General features: G+C 32.2%; 2 protein-coding genes across 3 annotated transcripts; one reads left to right on the forward strand and one right to left on the reverse strand.

Moving 5' to 3' along the window:
• The first annotated feature begins 241 nt into the window (after positions 1-241).
• Positions 242-2,077, forward strand: LOC112017963 (uncharacterized). Its single transcript, XM_024050437.2, has one exon. It carries the CDS (start codon positions 242-244, stop codon positions 2,075-2,077), a length of 1,836 nt encoding a protein of 611 aa, XP_023906205.2.
• A 934-nt stretch (positions 2,078-3,011) lies between these two features.
• Positions 3,012-10,890, reverse strand: LOC112017993 (probable plastid-lipid-associated protein 14, chloroplastic). Of its 2 annotated transcripts, XM_024050498.2 has the most exons (14): positions 10,603-10,890; positions 9,593-9,918; positions 9,147-9,190; positions 8,991-9,069; positions 8,784-8,900; positions 8,314-8,496; positions 8,139-8,225; positions 7,403-7,509; positions 7,224-7,311; positions 6,379-6,459; positions 6,212-6,288; positions 5,803-5,938; positions 4,803-4,865; positions 3,012-3,876 (listed from the first exon to the last, which is right to left on the reverse strand). In XM_024050498.2, the coding sequence occupies exons 2-14, from the start codon at positions 9,905-9,907 to the stop codon at positions 3,229-3,231; spliced, it is 2,025 nt and encodes a 674-aa protein (XP_023906266.2). In that variant the 5' UTR covers positions 9,908-9,918; positions 10,603-10,890; the 3' UTR covers positions 3,012-3,228. The 2 variants fall into 2 exon arrangements, with proteins under 2 accessions (XP_023906266.2, XP_065630357.1); XM_065774285.1 differs by lacking the exons at positions 9,593-9,918; positions 10,603-10,890 and adding an exon at positions 9,297-9,587.
• Positions 10,891-21,188: the final 10,298 nt, after the last annotated feature.

Genomic DNA, 21,188 nt, shown 5'->3' on the forward strand with positions numbered 1-21,188 from the left:
GCATATGCTAATATTGCCAAGTAACATATAATAATTTTGCTCTTGTTTAAATTCTGGTAAAGTTTTTAACAGTTGGGTTTTCTTGGAGACACGAAAGCTTATTCAAGTGTTCCCAGGGCCTGTGCGGAAACTATGGAATAATTGGGAGTTACAAGTTTTGGTTCTTGTCAGTCTCACCTTGCAGCTCTCTCTTCTTCACTTGGGAAGTACTAGAAGATATAGTGCTAAAACTTGGATCAGGATGGTCCTCTGGTTTTCGTACCTAAGTGCTGATTCAGTGGCAACTGTTGCACTTGGTGTCATCTCCAATGATCAAGGAAATTCTTGTGATTGCAACGATCCCCAGTCACAAAATGAGCTCACGGCATTCTGGGCATCGTTTCTATTGTTGCACCTAGGCGACCGGGACACAATTACAGCTTATGCAGTACAAGACAATGAATTGTGGTTAAGGCACTTGCTTGGACTGGTTGCTCAATTCGGAGTGGCACTCTACATCTTTCTCGTGTCTTGGAAGGCCAACTGGCTGTCTTTTCTTACTATTCTGATGTTTCTTCGTGGGTTTATCAAGTTTGCTGAAAGAACATGGGTCATGCGATTAGCAAATTATGATCCGAGCTTTATGAGGCCAGGGCGGCGACATAAAGTTCTTGATAAAATCACAGATAAACTCAAGAAGCATTTAGTCATTCGTCGGCTAATTGCATCTCGTGATGTCAACTATACTGGAGAGGACATACAAAAAGATGCATTTCGGCTGTTTAAAATTTATAGATGTCTCTTCCTGAATCAGAAGGTGATCATTTCTTATCGAATTCTTTTTCACAATAGCACCATTTTTCTTGATTCTCAAGCCGCCTGGAAGACGATTGAGGTTGAACTTGGCTATGCTTATGATGTATTCTACACCAAGGCTCCTTTTTTTTTCACGGCTTGGGGTTTCATCTTCCGTTCCTTCTCTTTTACGTCCGTTCTTTTCGTGTTTGTGCTTTTCCTTTTAAAAGAAAGGCACAAGCACCTACAGATAGATTTGATTGTCACTTACTTATTATTGGTTGGAGCTATTCTTACAGAGATATATGCTGTCATTTTACTAAGTAACTCCGATTGGCCTTGGCCAGATTTTGAGAAAATGAAACACCTTCAGACACTATTTGCTCCAATAAGAAAAAGTTGTGCAAAACTGACTAGTAAACAAAGGTGGTCTAATTCAATGGCTCAACTCAATCTGCTTAGCTTGTGCCTAAAAGATAAGTTTGATCAGGCTGGCAATGGTACCCAAAAACCCTTTGCTAACTTGAGAGAGTTGGTCTTCAATCAAATGTTGCCAAAAATAAATGGAGATCTGGAGATCCTCTTGTATAGGACTCATAAGCAGGTCTCTGCTGAGTTGAAGGACTTGGTGTACAACACATTCCGGGAAAAATTAAGTTCCAACAGCAATGGGTTTTCCGAAGAGTATGACAATTACATAACAGATGAAACTCAAAATGTGGAAATTTACCAAAGGATTGTCATCTGGCACATTGCCACAGATCTCTGCCTTTACACAGATAGTGGTGCGGACGAACCTAACAATAATTTAGGCCGGGAAGTGAGCAAGGATGTTTCAGATTATATGATGTATATTCTTGTGATGTGTCCTTTCGTATTATCAACAGGAAATGCAATAGTCTGTTTTGAAAACACTTGCGAATCCATTAAGAATTTTTTTCAAGAGAAAAAGCTCCCTAGACTGCCTAAAGCGAATGCTTGTGCAATGTTGATCTCAGAATATGAAGCTTCAAGCGATAGGGTAGACGTTTACTTGTTGACTGACTCTCTGTGTCCCATAGCAGTTCTACTTGCAAAAAAACTGAATCAAATGGATGGAAAGTGGGAGATATTGAGTAAGTTTTGGGTGGAGAACCTAGCTTATGTTGCAACTCTTTGTCGAGGAAATAATCATGCTCAACAACTCAGAAAAGGTGGGGAGTTTCTTACGCATGTCTGGCTTTTGATAGAGCAATTCAATCTCGCAGAAAGTTTTCAAAGGTCTCGAACAAGACCACTAGAGGAAGACGACATGGCAGGATAGGAGACTTGGGATTTATTTGTGTATTGAAGTTATCATCACCATATGAAACTGCAAATTTAAGTTGACATGTAAAATTTCAATACATTTGGGTTCTAGGTGATTTCAATTTGTTTCTTATCCTTTTCCACCAATGTTTTGTTGTAGTATGTACACATTGTAGATTAATATTTAACTTTTATTGATATTTAACATCATATATATGATACATCTTTCGGCACATATAATCCCCACTAGTTTAAAAGTTTTTCAACCTTTATACTGGAAGGACACTACATTCGCCACAGACCTTATGGCATTATCATCATGATTCATAGGGCAAGCCACAAATTAAGGAGATTGTTGGTTTAAGTTGTGGCAATTGCTCCATTTGACAAATGATGATTATTCCAAATGTTTTTGACAGTGCAGATCCTCCTTTTACCTAATCAAAGCAAGGATCCATATTTCCTGAATATGCCTAGGGGACTTATCCTAGGCGTTTGAGACGCCTAGTACTGATGGAAGAATGAAGATCCTGGACTTTGTTTCCTAAAGAGTCAATTCTGCCAAGTTCTAAAGTCTAGGGAGTTAGTTGAATTAGGCTCTATATATTCTTTCATCCTCATTTACATCTATTATTCCATACACATATGACACATCCACATTTAAAATATAAAAATGGATGTGAAAAAATGGACCTAAAAAAGTGGATGTGAGAAAATAAAAAACCCATTGAATTATGCATGGTCAAGTAAATAAAAGAGTACTGCAGATTCTTATTTTACTTAGTATATCAGGTGATAAGGACTAAAGTTGGCCTACATTTGGGGGGCACAACAGTATTAAGCAATGGTATCTCCCAAGCATTAAGCATTAGATCACCATTACTTTTTCGTACAAGAAAAAATGAACCGCAGGTATGGTTAACATTCAATAAAATGGGATAATCATGGTCAAAACCCAAACCCCCATAAAAGAAGATAATATACAAAATAACTCTTGAAGCCACTTGAGGGTTTCCGCTAGTAGGGTTAAGCATGTAACAAGACCTATGCATCAAGGATTGTGACAGAACATAGAAGATAGCTTTCAACTATTTCCTTTCTTTCAGTATTGAGTAAAGAATAATAATTACAGATTAAAACAATAACATAAGACAACAGATATTTACACTAATCCATTGCATCATCACAAGACCTTGTAAACAGGAGGGCTGATCCATTCACCCCACGAAGTACTAGCAGCCTGGAGTCCACATATGTTCCACATACAAGCTTTGACAGATCAAACATTTCGGGTGGGAGTTGTGTCTGGATTTCCTGAACTGCGTTTTTTGCAGTATCAATATTTTGATTCAATGGTTCACCAAGATTCATTGTCACCTCAATGTCACCTGAAGCAAGTTTTGCAACCGGAAGGCTTGATGGGAACTCTTTAAAAGGGATTGCTTTCCTCCATTTGCTACCTGATAATTTCCTAGCTAGAGAACCTTGAATATTTGATGGACCCATAGTAAACTTTCCTGTGGTCTTTTCTTCCTTAAGATACAGCCGTCTACCCGCTGTTAATCTGAATAATGAATTCACTTCCAATTTCCCACTTATACCAGTCTTGTCGTGGGGCCAATCCTTACCAATCATGATTTTAAATCCAATTTCTGAAGTGAATGAAAGGTTGGTGTTTAACTTCGATGCTCTTGACACAGTCAAACGCACGTCACCAATGAGGACTCGAGCATTTGGCTGGCGAAGGGTCAACCCTATGTGCCTCCCAGTACAGTATAATAAGCGCCATTTTCCAGGCAGCAACTCCAGCCAATTCTGCATGTTCAGAATTATGCGTAAATTAGCGTAAGTCCAAAAAGCTAAACCAACGACTGAGTATTCATATGTGATACAACAAACTTTTCCCCAACAATATGGACTGTCGAATTCAAGGGGAACGAGAATGGTCCAAATACAGAAAAACGATGTTTTGGTTTCATTACACCAATTGACCATTTGCATGTGGCTAATCTAACACACTAGATCAGAATGATGTATATACTCTGACTACAAACCAGAGAGTTGAATCAACCAAATCTTGGAGCACAAGCTCTTCACAATACAAAGAAACATACTAAAAGTTTGCTGAAAATGAATGCATATATTTACAAGCATGGATTTCAATATTAAAAAACAAAAACAAAAACTTCTCACTTAAAGTGCAGAGACTGCCATCTTTTTTATGTCATAAGAGCAAATCAGTTGAAAACATGTCTTCATATGAAGTCAAACAGAAAACTTTGAACATGCAAGTTGAGATCAACCAACAAAACAAATTAATAATAATGAAAAAGTTGAAAACATTTGCTAGCCATGTAGTTATATTATAAAGGGGGTTAGAAATCAGGATTTGAAACATATCTCCATCCTGGGAATATTAAATGTTAATTAATCTTAGAAAGCTTGATGCCTAAACCAAATTTCAGTTTTAAAGAGCATCAGGTGATAAGGACTAAAGTTGGCCTACATTTGGGGGGCACAACAGTATTAAGCAATGGTATCTACCAAGCATCAAGCATTAGATCACCTTTAACTATTTGGATGTTGTAAAAGAAACAATCCAACATTGGTATTATCAATATTTTGATCCAATGAAGAGCTATTGAGTGGTATGATATAAGTAAAAGCTACAACAGACATAACTAGAACCTACCCCACGTGTGTTGAGTGAGTGCGTGTTTGGGAAGAATATAGATAATTACCTTTGGCTTTGAGTTAGGATTCAGCATTTCCATCAACTCGATGAAGTGGGCAAGCCTACTACGCTAAAACATGAAAGATAAGAAGTTTAGTGCAACTTCTACATTCTCAAATTTCTGCATTAATAAAATATATTTGAGTCCCAGATATCTAGCAGTCTGAATTGAAAAAATTGAACACAAATACAGATGGAAACATAGTATGCATATAACTATCCTTGCATATAATATTTTATAATGTACTAGTAGTGTGCCTATTCAATGCACAGTTTAAATAAAAATTATGTGTAAAACAAAAGCACAGTGTAAGGCCAAGTGTTTTCTAAAACAAAATGTTATGGTAAATAATTAAAATTATTTAAAATAGATAATAAAATTTCTTAAAACTTTTGGTAATAGATCTTAGTTGAAGCAGTACTCTAAACTTTTTGAAACTTTAGTCAATTAGTGAATCATATGGTGAAATCAGATTGTACGACATGTAACATTTATGTTTAAGCCATATGGCGTAGCCCAATTAAAAAATTATAGTAGATACAACAAGCCTTCATCCCAAATTTTGAAACAAATGATAAAATTTCTTATTAAATTTTCTGAAACTTTTGGCAGCTGAACTATCTTAATAATTATAACATGCTTATAGTGAACCGCATGACAAAAGCACAGTATACAAGAGATAGAATAAATTGCTAGAAAGCATGATAATTTTTGAGTGGTTGTATTCCTCTAGCCAGGTTTGTGCTACAAAAAGATTGAAAATCACTAGCAATTAGAAGCAAACTTGATGAACAGGCCTCTGTAAAATACAATTTATACCCTCAAAGTAGGAACCTTATGATAGTTTCTCTTCATACATACATACATACATACATATATATATCGATGAAAGTGTTTTGACATAACCAACAAAATAACAACAATGTGAACCTATTCACCATGGAGTTACTGACAATTTGAAAGAGAACAAAAATAAGGAAATTGGATTCAGAAAGTAACCATATACCTGAGGTTGGCCATAAATATATTCCTCTGTAATTCGTACTGCAGTAGAACCCAGACCCCATCTGATAATATCCATGGATGGGACTACCCGCCATCTTGGACCACAAAGAAATGGGTGTCTAAGAGCATCTAAACAACTGCAAAGCAGTTCAGAAGGATTGTTATGAATGGCATCATTTCTCTCAATCAAGATGTAATATCTAATTAAATGTGGTCTAGAAAAGTACATGATATTAATGTAACTATATATGAACGGCATCAATTCATGTACATGATATTTTTATAAAATCTGATTAAATCTGATTTCTTTCCTAACATGTAACTATAACTATATATGAACTGCATCATATCTAATTAAATCTGATTTCTTTCCTAACATGATATTTTTATCTCAAATATAACAATTATACCTTACTCTTTTAGAAGGTTTGGTTGCAAGCAATAAGGATAAAAGGTTCCAACCTGCACCCCAATTCCTATCCAGTATCTGCAAATGACAACAAATCAAAAGATTTTCATATGAAGAAGGGAAAGGTACACTGAAAGTGGAAATAACTTGTGTTGAAGGAACAAATACTTGGAGTCCAGAATTTCCCGATGGAGAATTCCTACTAAGGAACTGTAGAAGAAATTCACGCAAGCATGAAGGATCATTTCCCTGAAATAGCATGTAAATGAGAAATTTAGCATTATGATAAAAGTTATACTCATTTATTAGAATCTTGAGCTAAACAATAATACTAATGAGTTTTGTTTCAAACTTAATCATAATACGGTTAACGTGGCTTTAAGCAAGGAGCATAAAGAAAAGAGGGCAAGGGGGAACAATACTAGCTAGTTCATTGAGAGATGCTAAAGAAATGTTAGAGAATTAACAGAGGACAAATTTGAGATAAGGAGTCAAAATGATACAGCCCACGTATTAGGGCCAAATACATATCAAAAGATGCCAAATTTAAGATAGAGTCCAATTATAACATATATGTGAAGGCCAGAGAAAAATTGACTAATGAGGGTTGAGGGTTGAGGGACAAGGGACCTAATTCATTAACACACACCAGAAGAAGGAACATGAGATACCAGTTTCTCCCGTGGGAAGATGAAAATAATAACGGATATGCATATACATATTAAAATATAACAATAACAAGAGCAACCTGTAAAAAACATATTACATTTAGTGTTGAACAAGAGCAACTTGCAGTGATGAACCATATAAAAAGCAAAATGGTTCATCTTACATACTGAATATTTTAACACAACACATTCTGAAGTCTTCCTACATGTGACAGATGACCTTGTATTACTGAAATGTGAAGATTTTTTACAGGATACACAATACATGTGTCCAAGATTTAGTTCTCCTTTGGATTATATGATTTAAAGGCTTGAATTTAAAAAGGAAAATTGTGCATGTTATACCTTCATGAGAAACGATTTGAACTTCGTAAAGATAAAGGGATCCATAAGTTCTCGCAACACCATTTTTGCCATCATGAATCCAACACATCTTTGCATCATGTATGAAACAAAATAAGCATCAAGAAAATCTTCTGGTGACAAAAAAATTTACACCATATGTCGCTTTCTCCTCACCATACCTCATGTCAAATGCAATCATCATTTGTCGCCTATCCAGGTTATTGTCCAGAGTGCTACTATTCAGACCGTTCTCATAAAAGTCAGCAGCATTTCCTAGAATCCCTACCTGAAAAGCTAAAATTTTAAAAGCTATATACAGACAAGAGTAAACTATAAATGGAAAAAAACTGAACTAGCTGATATGAATGAAGTATACCAGAATCCCACCTATCCCTGTTAATCCCAGATTGCAATACCTCTTGCATAAACTAAATCCCTCAACATCGGTAAGCTCAATTCATCATCAGCTACCATCAATCCCTCTCAGTCACTAAGTGAATGCTTATTCTATTAGATATTTGAAATAGTTGAGCATACATGTGGTGGCTGAACAAACTACTATCAAATTAATCAGTAAATCAATTATAAATTGCTACAACACAAGAACTTCTAACCATAAAAAATGATAAGTTTTTATTTATCACATTGTTGGAATGTCCCCAATCATGCATTTCATGAGCTTGCGTTTGTTTTATTATAAATTGATTTTTATATCAATAACCCTTTTGATTATCTACCATGGTGCTCCCAAAAAAACTCCTATCAAGTAGAAAACCAGATATAGCATTATTCTTGATGAACTTATGGGGTTGCAAAGGTAACTCATATATATTTAGGACAAAATCACCGATGTGATAATGAAAGCCAAAAAAACTTATTATATTCTGAAAGCATACATGAAAATCTGGTGCTTACTTTAATATGTCTATCCACTGGACTTATGTGCACATTCTCCAGCCTCAACTCTGTATGGGCAAGTCCATGGCTGTGCAAGTAATTCACCTGAGTTTTATAAACAACAGAAATATTATAAATCCTCCAATTGTCAAATTCATATCTATGCATTGATGACTGCAAAAATAAAGCATACTCCAATCAAAAGATCCCTCATCAATATTCGAAAAAGGCGCAATTGCCGACTAACTGCAGGCCCTCCAACTGTGTCATCACCCACCCTCCTGACACACTCTTCATCCAATGCAAGAGTAGCTTCTAGGGTTGGGAGCCAATCTGATTGTCGAAGCCAATGTCTTAAGGAGAAACTACCATGATACTGCATTAATATTTATAAATAAAAAATGGTTAGTGTCTAAAGCACATTAATTATTCACTATTTTTTCTATAACAGATACATTTGATAGTTCTCTATATATATATATATTTTCTTTCTGGTTAGTTATTTGATAATTCAGTCATTCTTGGTTTTTTTTTTTTTTTTTTTATAAGTAATAATTCAGTCATTCTTATTCAAACCATAAAAGCTCTTGGTGAGACCTCTCATGATCATCTGATGAAGTAAGTGGCAGTATAATAATCTATCATACATGGGAAAGAACCTACCCCATGGACCAGGGTAAATGAAACACGACCACTACTTGTAGGTGAAGAAATGTAACCGTGGACTTGCATTGAGTAAGAATGGTACATAAGTTTACGGCGAACTAGCTTCTTCAATACCTAACAAACAATCCAAAATGTAAAAATAATTACATAAAAACCTTCAGGAACAACACAGAAATAATGATAAACAGTCCACAATCCACAAACCTCTATTGCTCTTTTTCCTCTGCGCTGAGCTTGAGCACTAGTAAGGCGTCGAAGCACAACTCTAGTGTTATTCAAAGGGCTGCGATTTCATAATACCTTATATCAAGATCAAATCTCTTTTGCAACATGACATCGCCAAAACAAACAGGAACTAACCTATTAGTATCCTTCACTATTGCTTCGAATATTACCTCATCAGCCTACAGCAAAGCACAATAAAAATGCCCACCATTAATTTCATACTCATCCTAAGAAGAACACCCACCACTACACAAACAAATAACAAATTTTAAAAAATATTCATACCCGCCCTCCGAGGCCAACACTAACACAATCAAGAATTTTAAAATTTGATATCTTGAACCTCGTAACATGCTCCAATTCTTCCTCCACACTATCCAATGACACAGTCTGAGCATTTTCTTCTGATTCCATCGAAGAAACAGCTTTTCTAGCTGATGAGCACCGAACCCCCCAACATTGTCTTTGATTTAAATTAGAAGGCTTCCCAATGAAACACATGGGACTGCGTCTGATCAGTCTTGTCGACAAATTACCACTCAAATACACTACTTCAGCATTTTCCACACTCGGACTTATACCCGCCCTCCGAGGCCAACACTAACACAATCAAGAATTTTAAAATTTGATATCTTGAACCTCGTAACATGCTCCAATTCTTCCTCCACACTATCCAATGACACAGTCTGAGCATTTTCTTCTGATTCCATCGAAGAAACAGCTTTTCTAGCTGATGAGCACCGAACCCCCCAACATTGTCTTTGATTTAAATTAGAAGGCTTCCCAATGAAACACATGGGACTGCGTCTGATCAGTCTTGTCGACAAATTACCACTCAAATACACTACTTCAGCATTTTCCACACTCGGACTAAAACCAATTCCGCATAGCGCCATTGATCAGAGCTCTTAACATAAAATAATAATAAAATAAATTAATAATAATGACCATATAATCAAGCTCCATTTCTACTCTCAAAAAATAAAAGGCAACAGTAAACGAAACAAATAATAATTTGGATATATTTCATTGTTTTGGTACCACAGATAATATTGATCAACTAAATTAAATTTTTGTACTATAGTTTAATCCAGCTGAACTCAACTTTCTGATTTCCTACAAGCCAAACAACAACAAAAAAGAAAAACAGTAAAAGACTCGTGGAAATTTTTTTTTTTCCTTCACTATTTTCCTCAATTTTCTTAGCAAACAAACAGAATAATGCTCCATTCGGCAGCCTCTAACAAGAAATTCAACCTCTAATCAATCGCAGAATTACAAACAGAGGATTATGCTTTCTCAGCTCCCAAACGAGTGAGAAAAAACACAGCCAAAACGCTGCGTTTTGTTGTTTCAGCTTACCAAAATTATATAACAATAACACGCGCATATGATACGAGACATTCAGCTCAAGTAAACGAAGCAACTAAATTAAGCGCAGCTGAGCGATAAATTAAGTAGAACCAAAAAAAAAAAAAAAAAAAGGAAAAGTTCGTAAAAGCTTCTTTCCATTTCCATTGTTTTCTCGGGAACCAAACAGAAACAACGGAAAGATAGAGAAATAGTTAAAAGTGAAAATTGTGGAACTTACCGGAATTAGAAAGAGGAGGGAGATTCTGAGAAGTGAACAAAGATGAGAGAGAGGGAATGGTATTTATAGAAAAAGGTGGGGAGGGGAAAATGTGGGAAGCGTGTGAGAGTTGCGTGGGGGAGGAAGGCAGAGACGCTTCGCCATGGGTTTTCCCCTTTTTTGTTCGTATCGTACGTCCACGTCCGCCTGCCTCTACCAGCAAAAATATCTGATACTCATTTCTGGTTGGATAGGAGGGAATTTCTCTCAAGTGCCATTTCGCCGGTATCGTACAGTGATTGTGGCCATCTCACCGTACTTATTTTTAGAAAAAAAAGTCCTGGCTTTGGGCTTACTTTCAAGGCCAATGGGCTAGTAACACTGTTGGGCAAAATTTGTATAGATTTATTCGTGTTTGTGAAATAATTAGAAACTTATCATTATTTTTTTATATTCGAGTTCTATTAAAATATTTTGATGTAACTCGAGTTTTAATAACTCAAATTTCATAAAATATAACATGGCAAATTTGAAGGCTATTTTTTTTAAAGAATTCGAGTTTTTGAAACTTGAGTTATATGACAAACTCGAGTTTCAAAAATGTGATAAATTGTTAAATATTTTACAAATAGTAATATATTGTTAAATATTTTGTCAGACAGTGATATATGGTCATTTTGGCCTTACTTTCAATGCTCCAATGCCTAAGAGTCAACACAATATGAACACGTAATTATGCCATGTGTTTGTATTGTGCCGGTTTTAGTATTAGAAGTTCTAAGTATAATATACACTAATACTGCCAATACTTAACCGTCCATGGTTTTTTCCCCTAATTGTTTATGTATATATGCATGTGATATTGTTTTGTATTTAAGTTGTTAATTATGTAACATTTAACCTCTTCAGGTTTAAATTCATATATCTATATATATATATATATGGTTTCGATTATTGATGTTAACACAAAACTCTTTGTGGTATTGTTCATTTGTTTGGTATAAAAATGCAGTTTTAAATATGTACATGTGTTATCACATGAGCAATTCACCATATTTTTTAATGGATAATTAATGGTTTACACATAATATGATAAAACAATGCCATAAGAATTAAGTGTTGTATTCAAAATTTCAAGAGGTTTCATGTTTTATAAACAACCATTGGGGTTTTATGAAATTTTATTATTATTTTTAATTATTTTGAAGGCTTTTTATTCTTTTAGTTTTTGTCATTGTGTTAAAAAACAAACAAACAAACTTAGGTTCCTAATAAATGCTTACAATTAGCATGATATGATTTGAAATTGTAAATTATTGTTGTTGTTATTTTTAAATAGATTCAAAGTTAACTGTAATTCAACTAGCATATTTTGGTATTTCCTATGAAAACGTCAAATTTTCAAATCTTCCTATTCTCCAACTATTGAATTATCACCAAAATATATATAAATATATATATATATATAGGGGTGGCAGTATACTTTGTTGAGGGGGTTCAAATGAACCCCCTAACCTCAAAAATATATATATATAGGGGTGGCAGTATACTTTGTTGAGGGGGTTCAAATGAACCCCCTAACCTCAAAAAAAAAAAAATTATATATAATATTTTTTTTGAAGTTTAATACTTTAATTTATTTTTAATTTTTACACACCTTAACTATAATCTTATACACTCTTATTACGAGTATTTATAACTCTAAGAGTAAGAGTAAGTGTCATTCTTTGTTATAAATTTATAGGCAAAAAACATTTTTTAGTCTTTACATTTTCAGGCGATTCTCATTTTAGTCCTTACATTTTATTTTTTACCGCTTTTAAACCCTATCCTGAAAAACATTTCTCATTTGGTCCTTGCTATTACATCAAAAACGGAGAAAACTGATGTGGCAAACGGCAGGAATAAACAATACTAAATTAATGTCCACGTGGCTTAAATTAATAGTAAAAAATATTTTTTGGCATTAAAAAATGCCACGTCAGCATCTAAATTAAAAAAAAAATTATTAATTTTAACTAAATAAAAAAAATTAAAAACTAAAATTCATATAAATTGAGATCTAATGTGCTTTGAACAAGAACAACAAGTACACAAACCCAGATCTAAGAACACAAATCCATAAATAAATAAATAACCCATAGATTGGCCACAGATCCTCAACAAACCCAAAAAAAAAAACCCGAATCCTCTATGCTTCTCTCTTTCAGATCTGGACCATACATCCAAGCTCCACACAACCGCCCTCACCACCACTCTTCCACCGCCGCCACCGTCGCCACCACCATCCCCACCATTGACCTATTCGAATTTAACCCAACCCACCTCCCTTCAATCCGCTCCACGATCACTCAAGCTGCACAGACTATGAAGCCTTCCACGTCACCAACCACGGCGTCCCCACCAAGCTCCTCTGCCAAATCAAAACCACAGGCCTCACCTTCTTCAACCAATCCTCCATCGGTGACAAGCTCACCTACTCCTGCGACCCTCACTCCTTCACTTCCTAAGGCTACAGCTCCCGAATGCTCCTCAGCGATAAAAATGACACCGTTATTTTGGACTGGTGAGACTACTTCGATCACCACACTCTCCCTCTCTCTCATTGATTGTGTGTTTTATTTTTTGTTATAACGTTATTTGTGTGAATAATTATATGTGTGGATGTTTGTGTGTACTGTATAAATATAATACAACTTTAAATAATTTAATAATTAGGAAATATAAAAGGTTTGTTATGTGTGTGTATTGTTATTATGTTATAATAATTTTTTGTTATAAAGTTAAAAAAATTCAAGAAAAAAATTCAAAGTTAGTGATGTTCAAGCATTTGATTGGTACCACCGCGCACCCTTGGTGCAGTGGTTACTCTATAAGTATAAATTTTTGTGGGGTGTAGGAGGTAGGGGTTGGAGTTCAAGTCTCTAGGAGGGAATTTTACACACATATACACTTAGATTAAGCTAGAGTATAAATTCTATATTGTATAAAAAAAATAAAAATAAAAAAAACATTTGATTCATTAAATTGTATGAATGAATGTGGTTGTGTGCATTAATAATTTATACAGAGCCAATAAGTTGAGTTTAATTATTTAGTTTTTATTATTTTTATAAAAACAATGACAAATAGATAATAATAAATGTATAAAATGTTAGATAACCTTAACAAAATAAAATGGTCATAACTACCCACATTGACAATATATACTCATAACGAACTATCGTGTAACAACTCAAAATTTAAAAACTCATAGAAAAAAATTGTAAAACTCTTTTTTTTTTTTTGTCGATAACTCGATATATTTAAGTTCTCTTTTTATTAAAAAATTTGTAATTTAAGTTTCTTACGCTTTATTTGTTTTGTTGTAAAACTTTTTGTAAAGATAGTTTTTCACATTTTCTAATGTTTGGTAGTACGGAAAAAAACTGGTCAATGAAAAACAATCTTTAGTCAACTAAAAATCCTAATAAAAATAAGGCTTATTTTCTATAGATTGTTTTCCAAAAAAAAAAATTGGAAAATAATCTCTCTCTCACTTGTTGTATCTCCTATAAATATTATATTCTTCTATAACCGCGTGAAACATAATTTTTTGGCTCCTTCTCTCTCTTATGGTAAGCTCTCTCCCTTTCTCTCTTCTCTTTTCTTTTTATATAATCATAAATTCTTTGTTTTGAATTCCGAGCTTGATTTTTTTTTTTTCTCTAAGAAATTTTCGGTTTAATGGATTATAGGCAGAAGTTACTTCTTTTTGCACATGAAAGTGCAAAAAATAAATAAAACAAGGATGAGACCCACTGCTTTTTATGCGCTTTGTATTCAGAGGCGATTTAATGTATTCGAGGGCCTAAGACGAAAACTAAAATTGAGACCTTTTATATATTTAATTATGATTAAAAAAAATTAAATATTACTTAAACTTTATTGTCTTGTTTTAGATGCAAAAATTACAACTAATTAACATGAACTTCGTAGATTTATTTTTTGCAAAGTATATACACAAAAAATTTGAAAAAACTTTTTACACTTGTTGATGTGGTAGAATGACAGTAGTAAGTAAAAAAGTGATGTTAGTAATAGACTTAGATAAAAACTAGTAAAAGTTTGCCAACTCAACTTGTGAAAAATGTTGTGAACTTTTTTTGTGTATTGCTTTTTAAAAAAAAAATTTATTTGAAAAGTGCTATATTTACAATATTTTCACAACAAAACCTATGCGTTAAGTTATTACTGGTTCAAATTTGAATAAATCATTAAAATTAAATTTTTTGTCATTAATAATAGCCTGTAACAACCTACCACTTAGGATTTATTGTGAAAAATATTGTTGACGTAGCCTTTCTCTTTCTTTTTTTTTCTTTTTTTTTTTCATTTGATAAAAAATATTATCTTATTTATTGATTAATATTTGAGTTTAATTAATACTATTATAATGGAAAAAAAATAACACTATTGGTTAAAATTTAGGGGCCTTTTTCTACTTGGGGCCTTCGGTGACCCCAACATTTGCTTCTAGTATAGAGCCAGCTCTATACGTATGTATGGTTTATATGTGTGTGTACGTTACTGTCCATATATATGAACAAGATGAGTAGTAGAGATCACAAAAATTTGACAACTAATTTTGATTGTATCTATTGTCAAAATTTTAGTACAAAACCAAATTAATTATTGGTTTTTATTTATATCGATCACATTAGTTGGTTTACATAATACATATGTTTTAAATTATACAAGAAATTAAAAAAAAAATTTACATATCAAACACCAAAAAATATTCTCAATGTTATTTTCAAGGTTGTGATCAAACACTGAAAAATGAAATAGTTTTCTAAAAAATTCTCTTTGAAAAATGAACTATTTTTAGAAAACGTTAATGTTGAAATAATCAGAGCGTTAATGACTCCTCTAAACAAAATTCCTAGAGCTACCATGATATATATATATATATATGTTATTTCGACGTTATAATAAAATGTATCTCTCTCTCAATGGTAAAATTTAGTCTTACAACTAAAAGAGATATGAAAAGAAAAATACGTTTTATTTTTTAAATCATAGTATGCCTACGTTTGGATAGCACGGTAAGTTACTCAAAGTTGTGTTGCGTTTTCTGCTTTTTTTTTTTTTTTTTTTTTTTTTTTCAAGCCGGATTTGTTGACTTTTGTGAGAATAAAACACTGTGTGTGTACTGTTCACGCACTGTTTACCCATTAAAAATATTAAAATAGGTCCCACGTACTATTCATATATTTAAAAAATTATTTTGCTACAGTGTTTTCAGCAACAATCAGTTTTTAGCAACTTTCAGCAACAATAAGTGCTATCCAAACAGACCCTATATATAATGGATAAAACTCAGTCACATATACGACATCTACCTTATCTGTTATCTGTTTGTTTTAATCATTGAAATTGTCTTACAAATCAACGGTGAACATATTGATCGTCCTATGTACGACGTTCAGGGTGCAAAATAACATCATTAGACCTAAAAAGAAGTACGGAAGAAACAATTAAAGGCATATGTGTTTTTTTTAGCACAAATATAAGTACTAAAAATTTGTAAATGTACCAAGCCACTTGGAGCTTCATTATAACAAGAAGGCTACAAAAGAACTAACTTAGTACATTTACAATTTTTTAAGAATTAATGATGTTCAAGATATCTAAAAGGAGTCTTACTATTTGTTATCAATTATTTTATGATTTTGTTTTAAAAAAAAATTATTTTATGATTTTTGATAAAAAGATGGATTTACACGATGTGTATTTCGCATTAACATAAAATAAGTTTTCTATTGCATATGATTTTATATTTAAAATAAAATTTTCATTTATCTATATATATATATTATACTATTTGATAAAAGTTAGGTTTAGACGCGTGGTTGGCCAAGTTGTTTCACCATATTATAGAATTTTTTTTTAGATTTTTAGAATTTATATATATATATATATATAATTTTTTTCTTCTATAATTTCTAAGTTGATAAAATTTTAATTTGATTATAATTCAAATTTTTATTTTATCCATGCAGTCCATATTTTTTACATGTAGTGTATTATAAAAAAAAAAAAAAAAAGCAACAACTTTCTTATTTTTTTAATTACTACAGTACACATAAAATGAAAAAATTTATATAAAAAATGTCTAATGCATCTTAAATTGCAACAACGTATGCTGCACTGGAAAAAAAAAAGGTCTAATGCATCTTAAATTGTAGCAACGTAGATATAATGTAATCTAATTCTTCTCATTTTTTAATTACTACACTAAAAAAATATATAATCCATATTGCACAATTTTTTTCAGATTTAAAAAGATTAGACACATAAAAAATAAAAATAAAAACCTTGGAAACATGGATAAGATAACTAATTTACTTAAATTAGGATCGTGTAACCATTAGTATTTTATTATAAAAAGATGGATTTACACGATGTGTATCATTAACATAAAATAAGTTTTCTATTACATATGATTTTATATTTAAAATAAAATTACTGAAGCCTTTGAAACTCTCATAATTTTCTACATAAGCACATTTAAATAAAATTTTGATTTTATTTAAATTAAATTATATTTATTTAGTCCAAACTTCACAAAGAGTGAAACTCTATCTCTCTAACAAGTCAAACTTAAACTCAAACTCATCATTATTCATTATCATTTTTTTTAAACAAAATTATTTTTGTTTAGCCCAAACTTAACAATGAGTGAAACTCTCTATTTCTAACAAGTACAACTTAAACTTAAACTCAAACGTTGATAAACATTAAAACGACAAAACGAGTTCTGCGGGCACAATGGTGATATATTGGATCTCTCATGGTCTAGGAATAATGTAAGTAAATTATTTGAGTGCCAATTTAATTTTATGGATTAAGTATAAATGTTATTGATTTTCATGAATGTGATGTTTATTTTGATGCAATATTTGCTCTCATCATTAATCGACCATACTGTTCGTCGATAGCGAGTAGAATGTGATCATTGACTTAAGGTGTTTACACATAGTAATTATGGTGAGCTCATCGATGTTTCATTGTTTCAACCTAAAATCTATTTTGTTAGTTAAGGAACCAGCCAGGGTTGGATAAATGTTGGGGTAGTATCCCGATGTTATTGTTTTATTATGCTAGAGGCCTAAAGTTATTGTTGTTGATTTTTATGTTATGTTGTGATGTAGTGACTTGCATTATATTCAGTTTAACCCTGTTGATGATAATTACTTCATAAGTGGATCAATAGATGGAAAAGTTTGTATTTGGGCTATTCATGGTTGTCAAGTTATTGATTGGACTGATGTATGAGAAATTGTCACTGCAGTGTGTTATAGCCTTGATGGGTAGGTTTGGTGATTTTCTTGCTTTTTTGTCTTATAGATAGGATCATCAATAGTAAGTGATGCTATCTCTATATCTTAACAAGGAAACAAAATTATTTTTGCTTAATCCAAACTTAACAAGGAGTAAAACTTTATCTCTCTTATAAGTCCGACTCAAACTCAAACTCAAATATTGATAATTTGTCTCCAAATTTGTGAGGTTAATCATGAACACTATAAAAGCAAAGCAAACCTCAATATTTTTTTTTTAAAAAGCCGAGTAGAGGTATGGACTATTCTTATGTTATTTTCTTCTCCTCTAGTTTGTTTAAAAAATATATATATTTCATGGTTTTTCATGTATTTTTTAAAAAGTAATTTTCATACATGAACCACCAAACTCTCTTTAGCCGTTTTTTACAAGATAAAAAAGTTTGCAATAATTAAAATTATTTTTTTGAATGTAACTCATCTTTCTTTTATATTTCTTTATTGTTTAGTCATATATATTTTGTTTTGTTTTAATAATTTATAAGCAATGAATCATCTAATTCTTTAATATTTTTTGGTATTTCAGAAGTTTTAATATTTGAATTTTTAAGTTATTTGGTTGCAGTATTTGAAACTGTCTGACAAATTTTTATAAACCATTGCACGTTCAATCAATTGCTTATTCATCAAATTATAACACAAATTGAAGTCATACAATATCAAATCATACAATGTTGTAGTTTCTTAAATTTTTTATAAAATTATTTTAGTCTACCTCACAAATAATTTGGTTCTCATGCATTGCACGGGTTAGCAACTAGTTTTATAGTATAATTTTGAATACTTTGTTTAGTTTACCTATGATCTTAATTAAGTTTAAGTCATGCAAAGTATGAGTATAACACTAATATAATATATTAATTATAGAAGGTAATTTTTAGAGTGGTCTGAAAGCATTGACCATAAAACTATAAAAAATCGATTAGATCACATGGACTCTAGGTGTCACTAAAACAAATCTAAGGTATATTATCACATAATATAAGGGAACTCTGTTGAGTTCTGTCATGGGGAGGAATAAATAAATGTTATTATTGAAGTATAGAATAGTTATTCAAATAAATTATACTAGAGCATTTTTATAAAGAGTTCCTATTTTCATGTCTTTTTTGGTTGAAGGCAAACTTTACATTATAGATCACCACTAAACTATTCACTCCATACAAACAAGGTAATTATTAGGGTAATTTTTTTTTTTTTTTTATGTAACTATGAAAGATAAAACAATATGATTAATCATGCTAAAATTCAATTTAGTCCATTGACTTTCACTTTAATGGTCAATTAGTTATTAGGGATTTGTATAAAAAAGAAGAAGAAGTTATTAAGGATATTTTTTGTCAATTTAGTTCCCCGTTTTTATCAAAATGAACCAATTTAATCGTTCTATATTTCCATCCAAGCCTGTTAGGAAATGATCCCATTTTAAATATACAATTATATTTATATATTAATATTAATCCATGTAGTCTTACAGCATGATTAAGATTGTACACTTTTACATTTTAGTGATATCAAACCTCGTACATTAATATTTTAATAATTTGTTCCAAAATAAATTTCCAATTACATTAATTTGATTGTTTGGTTTTTAAGGGCTAAATTTATGCGTAATTCATTAAGTGTTATATCTTAAGTTTCCAATTGAATTAAATCACTTGGAATTTTTTTTTGAGAAGGAAACTATTTGGAATTGATTAGTACAGTAAATATATATATATATATATTTCTCAAGAACAATTAAATCCAACCATATAGTTCATTAGTTAATGAAGCCGCATTGTTGAATTTAATTGGACAACTTAGGGTTTAGCAGATAAAGAACTGTATCTAAATTTTATTTATTTAACATCAAGTCTGGACTTTGACATGAGAGCCAACTTGGTCATTGTAGTTTTGATTTGAGTAATTAACCGTTGGTTGGACTTTAAGTTTGTGACAAACTAGACTTGTTTTTCTATTAGCTATTAATGGAGTTAATCATGTGATGTGCATATGGGTGTACTATATAAACTTAGAGGTATAAATTAAAACTTGACATATCTGAATATAGATTTGATCCAGATTCATTGGGTTAAGTAAATTAACAATTATATCCTAAATTGAGTCTCAGTCCTACAAAAAAAAGCATTTGGATGAGTTTATTAACATTTAATTATTTGGTTGTGTAAATTTAGAGTTGTTATTTTTTTTTTTTATAAAAGTTTAGAAAATTACAGTTGTACTTGTATCTTGAAAAAAATGTATACTAAAAAAAACCATACATTAGAAATTCAAGTGATAGCTCAATGATTATGGCATCTATTGTGGTACTTCATGTGATGCATGGTTCAAACCCTATCCCCCTCCCACTCCTCTTTGTTGCTTCCCTTAGAGCCCCTCATCGGTGAAGTTCATGCTGCCCTTTTGGCCATTAAACTGATAGTCCATCATCATTTCGCTCTTGTTATTTTTGAAGGGGCGACTCCTTTAGTGTGATTGAATATTTTCAGCATCCTTTAGTCAATGTGCCTAATATTATTATTTATTTTTTTGCCCATTGTATTTGTTTCCCTTAATTCTCTCTTATTTAGTTAAGGTGAAAATATTAGTAAAAGAAGATGGGGGATTCGAATGTTTTCAATTGTAGCCTACCAAATTCTTATCTCCCCAAATAGATAGGGGAGGAAAAATGGTTTGTAGTGTATAGCTAGGAGTTACCTTTCCACACCTTTTTGTCTTTTACTATTAACTTTTTGGTAAATATACACAAGCAACATTTTCATCTTCTCATTCTTCTTCTAAAACCATTCCACAAGAAGCTAAAATGCTAGTACCGGTATTGTGTTTTAGTTCACTTCTTTCTTCTATGTACTTTTTCTTAAGTCAGAATCACAATCACACTGTGCTGTCTCTAGAAGATTGAAATCAAGTGGACTTGGTTCCATCCAGGTAAGGTGGAACCCACCAATCCAATCCTACGGATAAGGTAATATCTAATTTGACCTCAAAGGTCCACCTACCCCACGTAATCACCGGAGCACCAGATTTACTCTGCTCCCGCTGCTACATACGTGTCACCACCCTATTGGATACAGCAACGTGAGCCAATTACAACAGTATCATTGTTGCAACACAAATAAACACCGCAAGGACACCCTCCGTAATTAACACAGAACTACCGAGGGTAATATCGTCACACCGGCACAAATTATCTCGAGTCCTCTCTGAGTCTCGGTAAAC

The sequence above is a fragment of the Quercus suber genome, unplaced genomic scaffold (assembly GCF_002906115.3).
Source record: "Quercus suber isolate HL8 unplaced genomic scaffold, Cork oak 2.0 scaffold_89, whole genome shotgun sequence".
NCBI classification, from domain to species: domain Eukaryota; kingdom Viridiplantae; phylum Streptophyta; class Magnoliopsida; order Fagales; family Fagaceae; genus Quercus; species Quercus suber.

Coding starts and splice junctions, on each gene's coding strand:
- LOC112017993 (XM_024050498.2), bottom strand. CDS start 9,907: ATGGCGCTATGCGGAATTGGTTTTAGTCCGAGTGTGGAAAATGCTGAA. Junction 8,901..8,990: donor GAGGAAAAAGAGCAATAGAG/GTTTGTGGATTG, acceptor ATTGTTTGTTAG/GTATTGAAGAAGCTAGTTCG. Junction 7,312..7,402: donor ATGATTGCATTTGACATGAG/GTATGGTGAGGA, acceptor CATGATGCAAAG/ATGTGTTGGATTCATGATGG.
- LOC112017963 (XM_024050437.2), top strand. CDS start 242: ATGGTCCTCTGGTTTTCGTACCTAAGTGCTGATTCAGTGGCAACTGTT.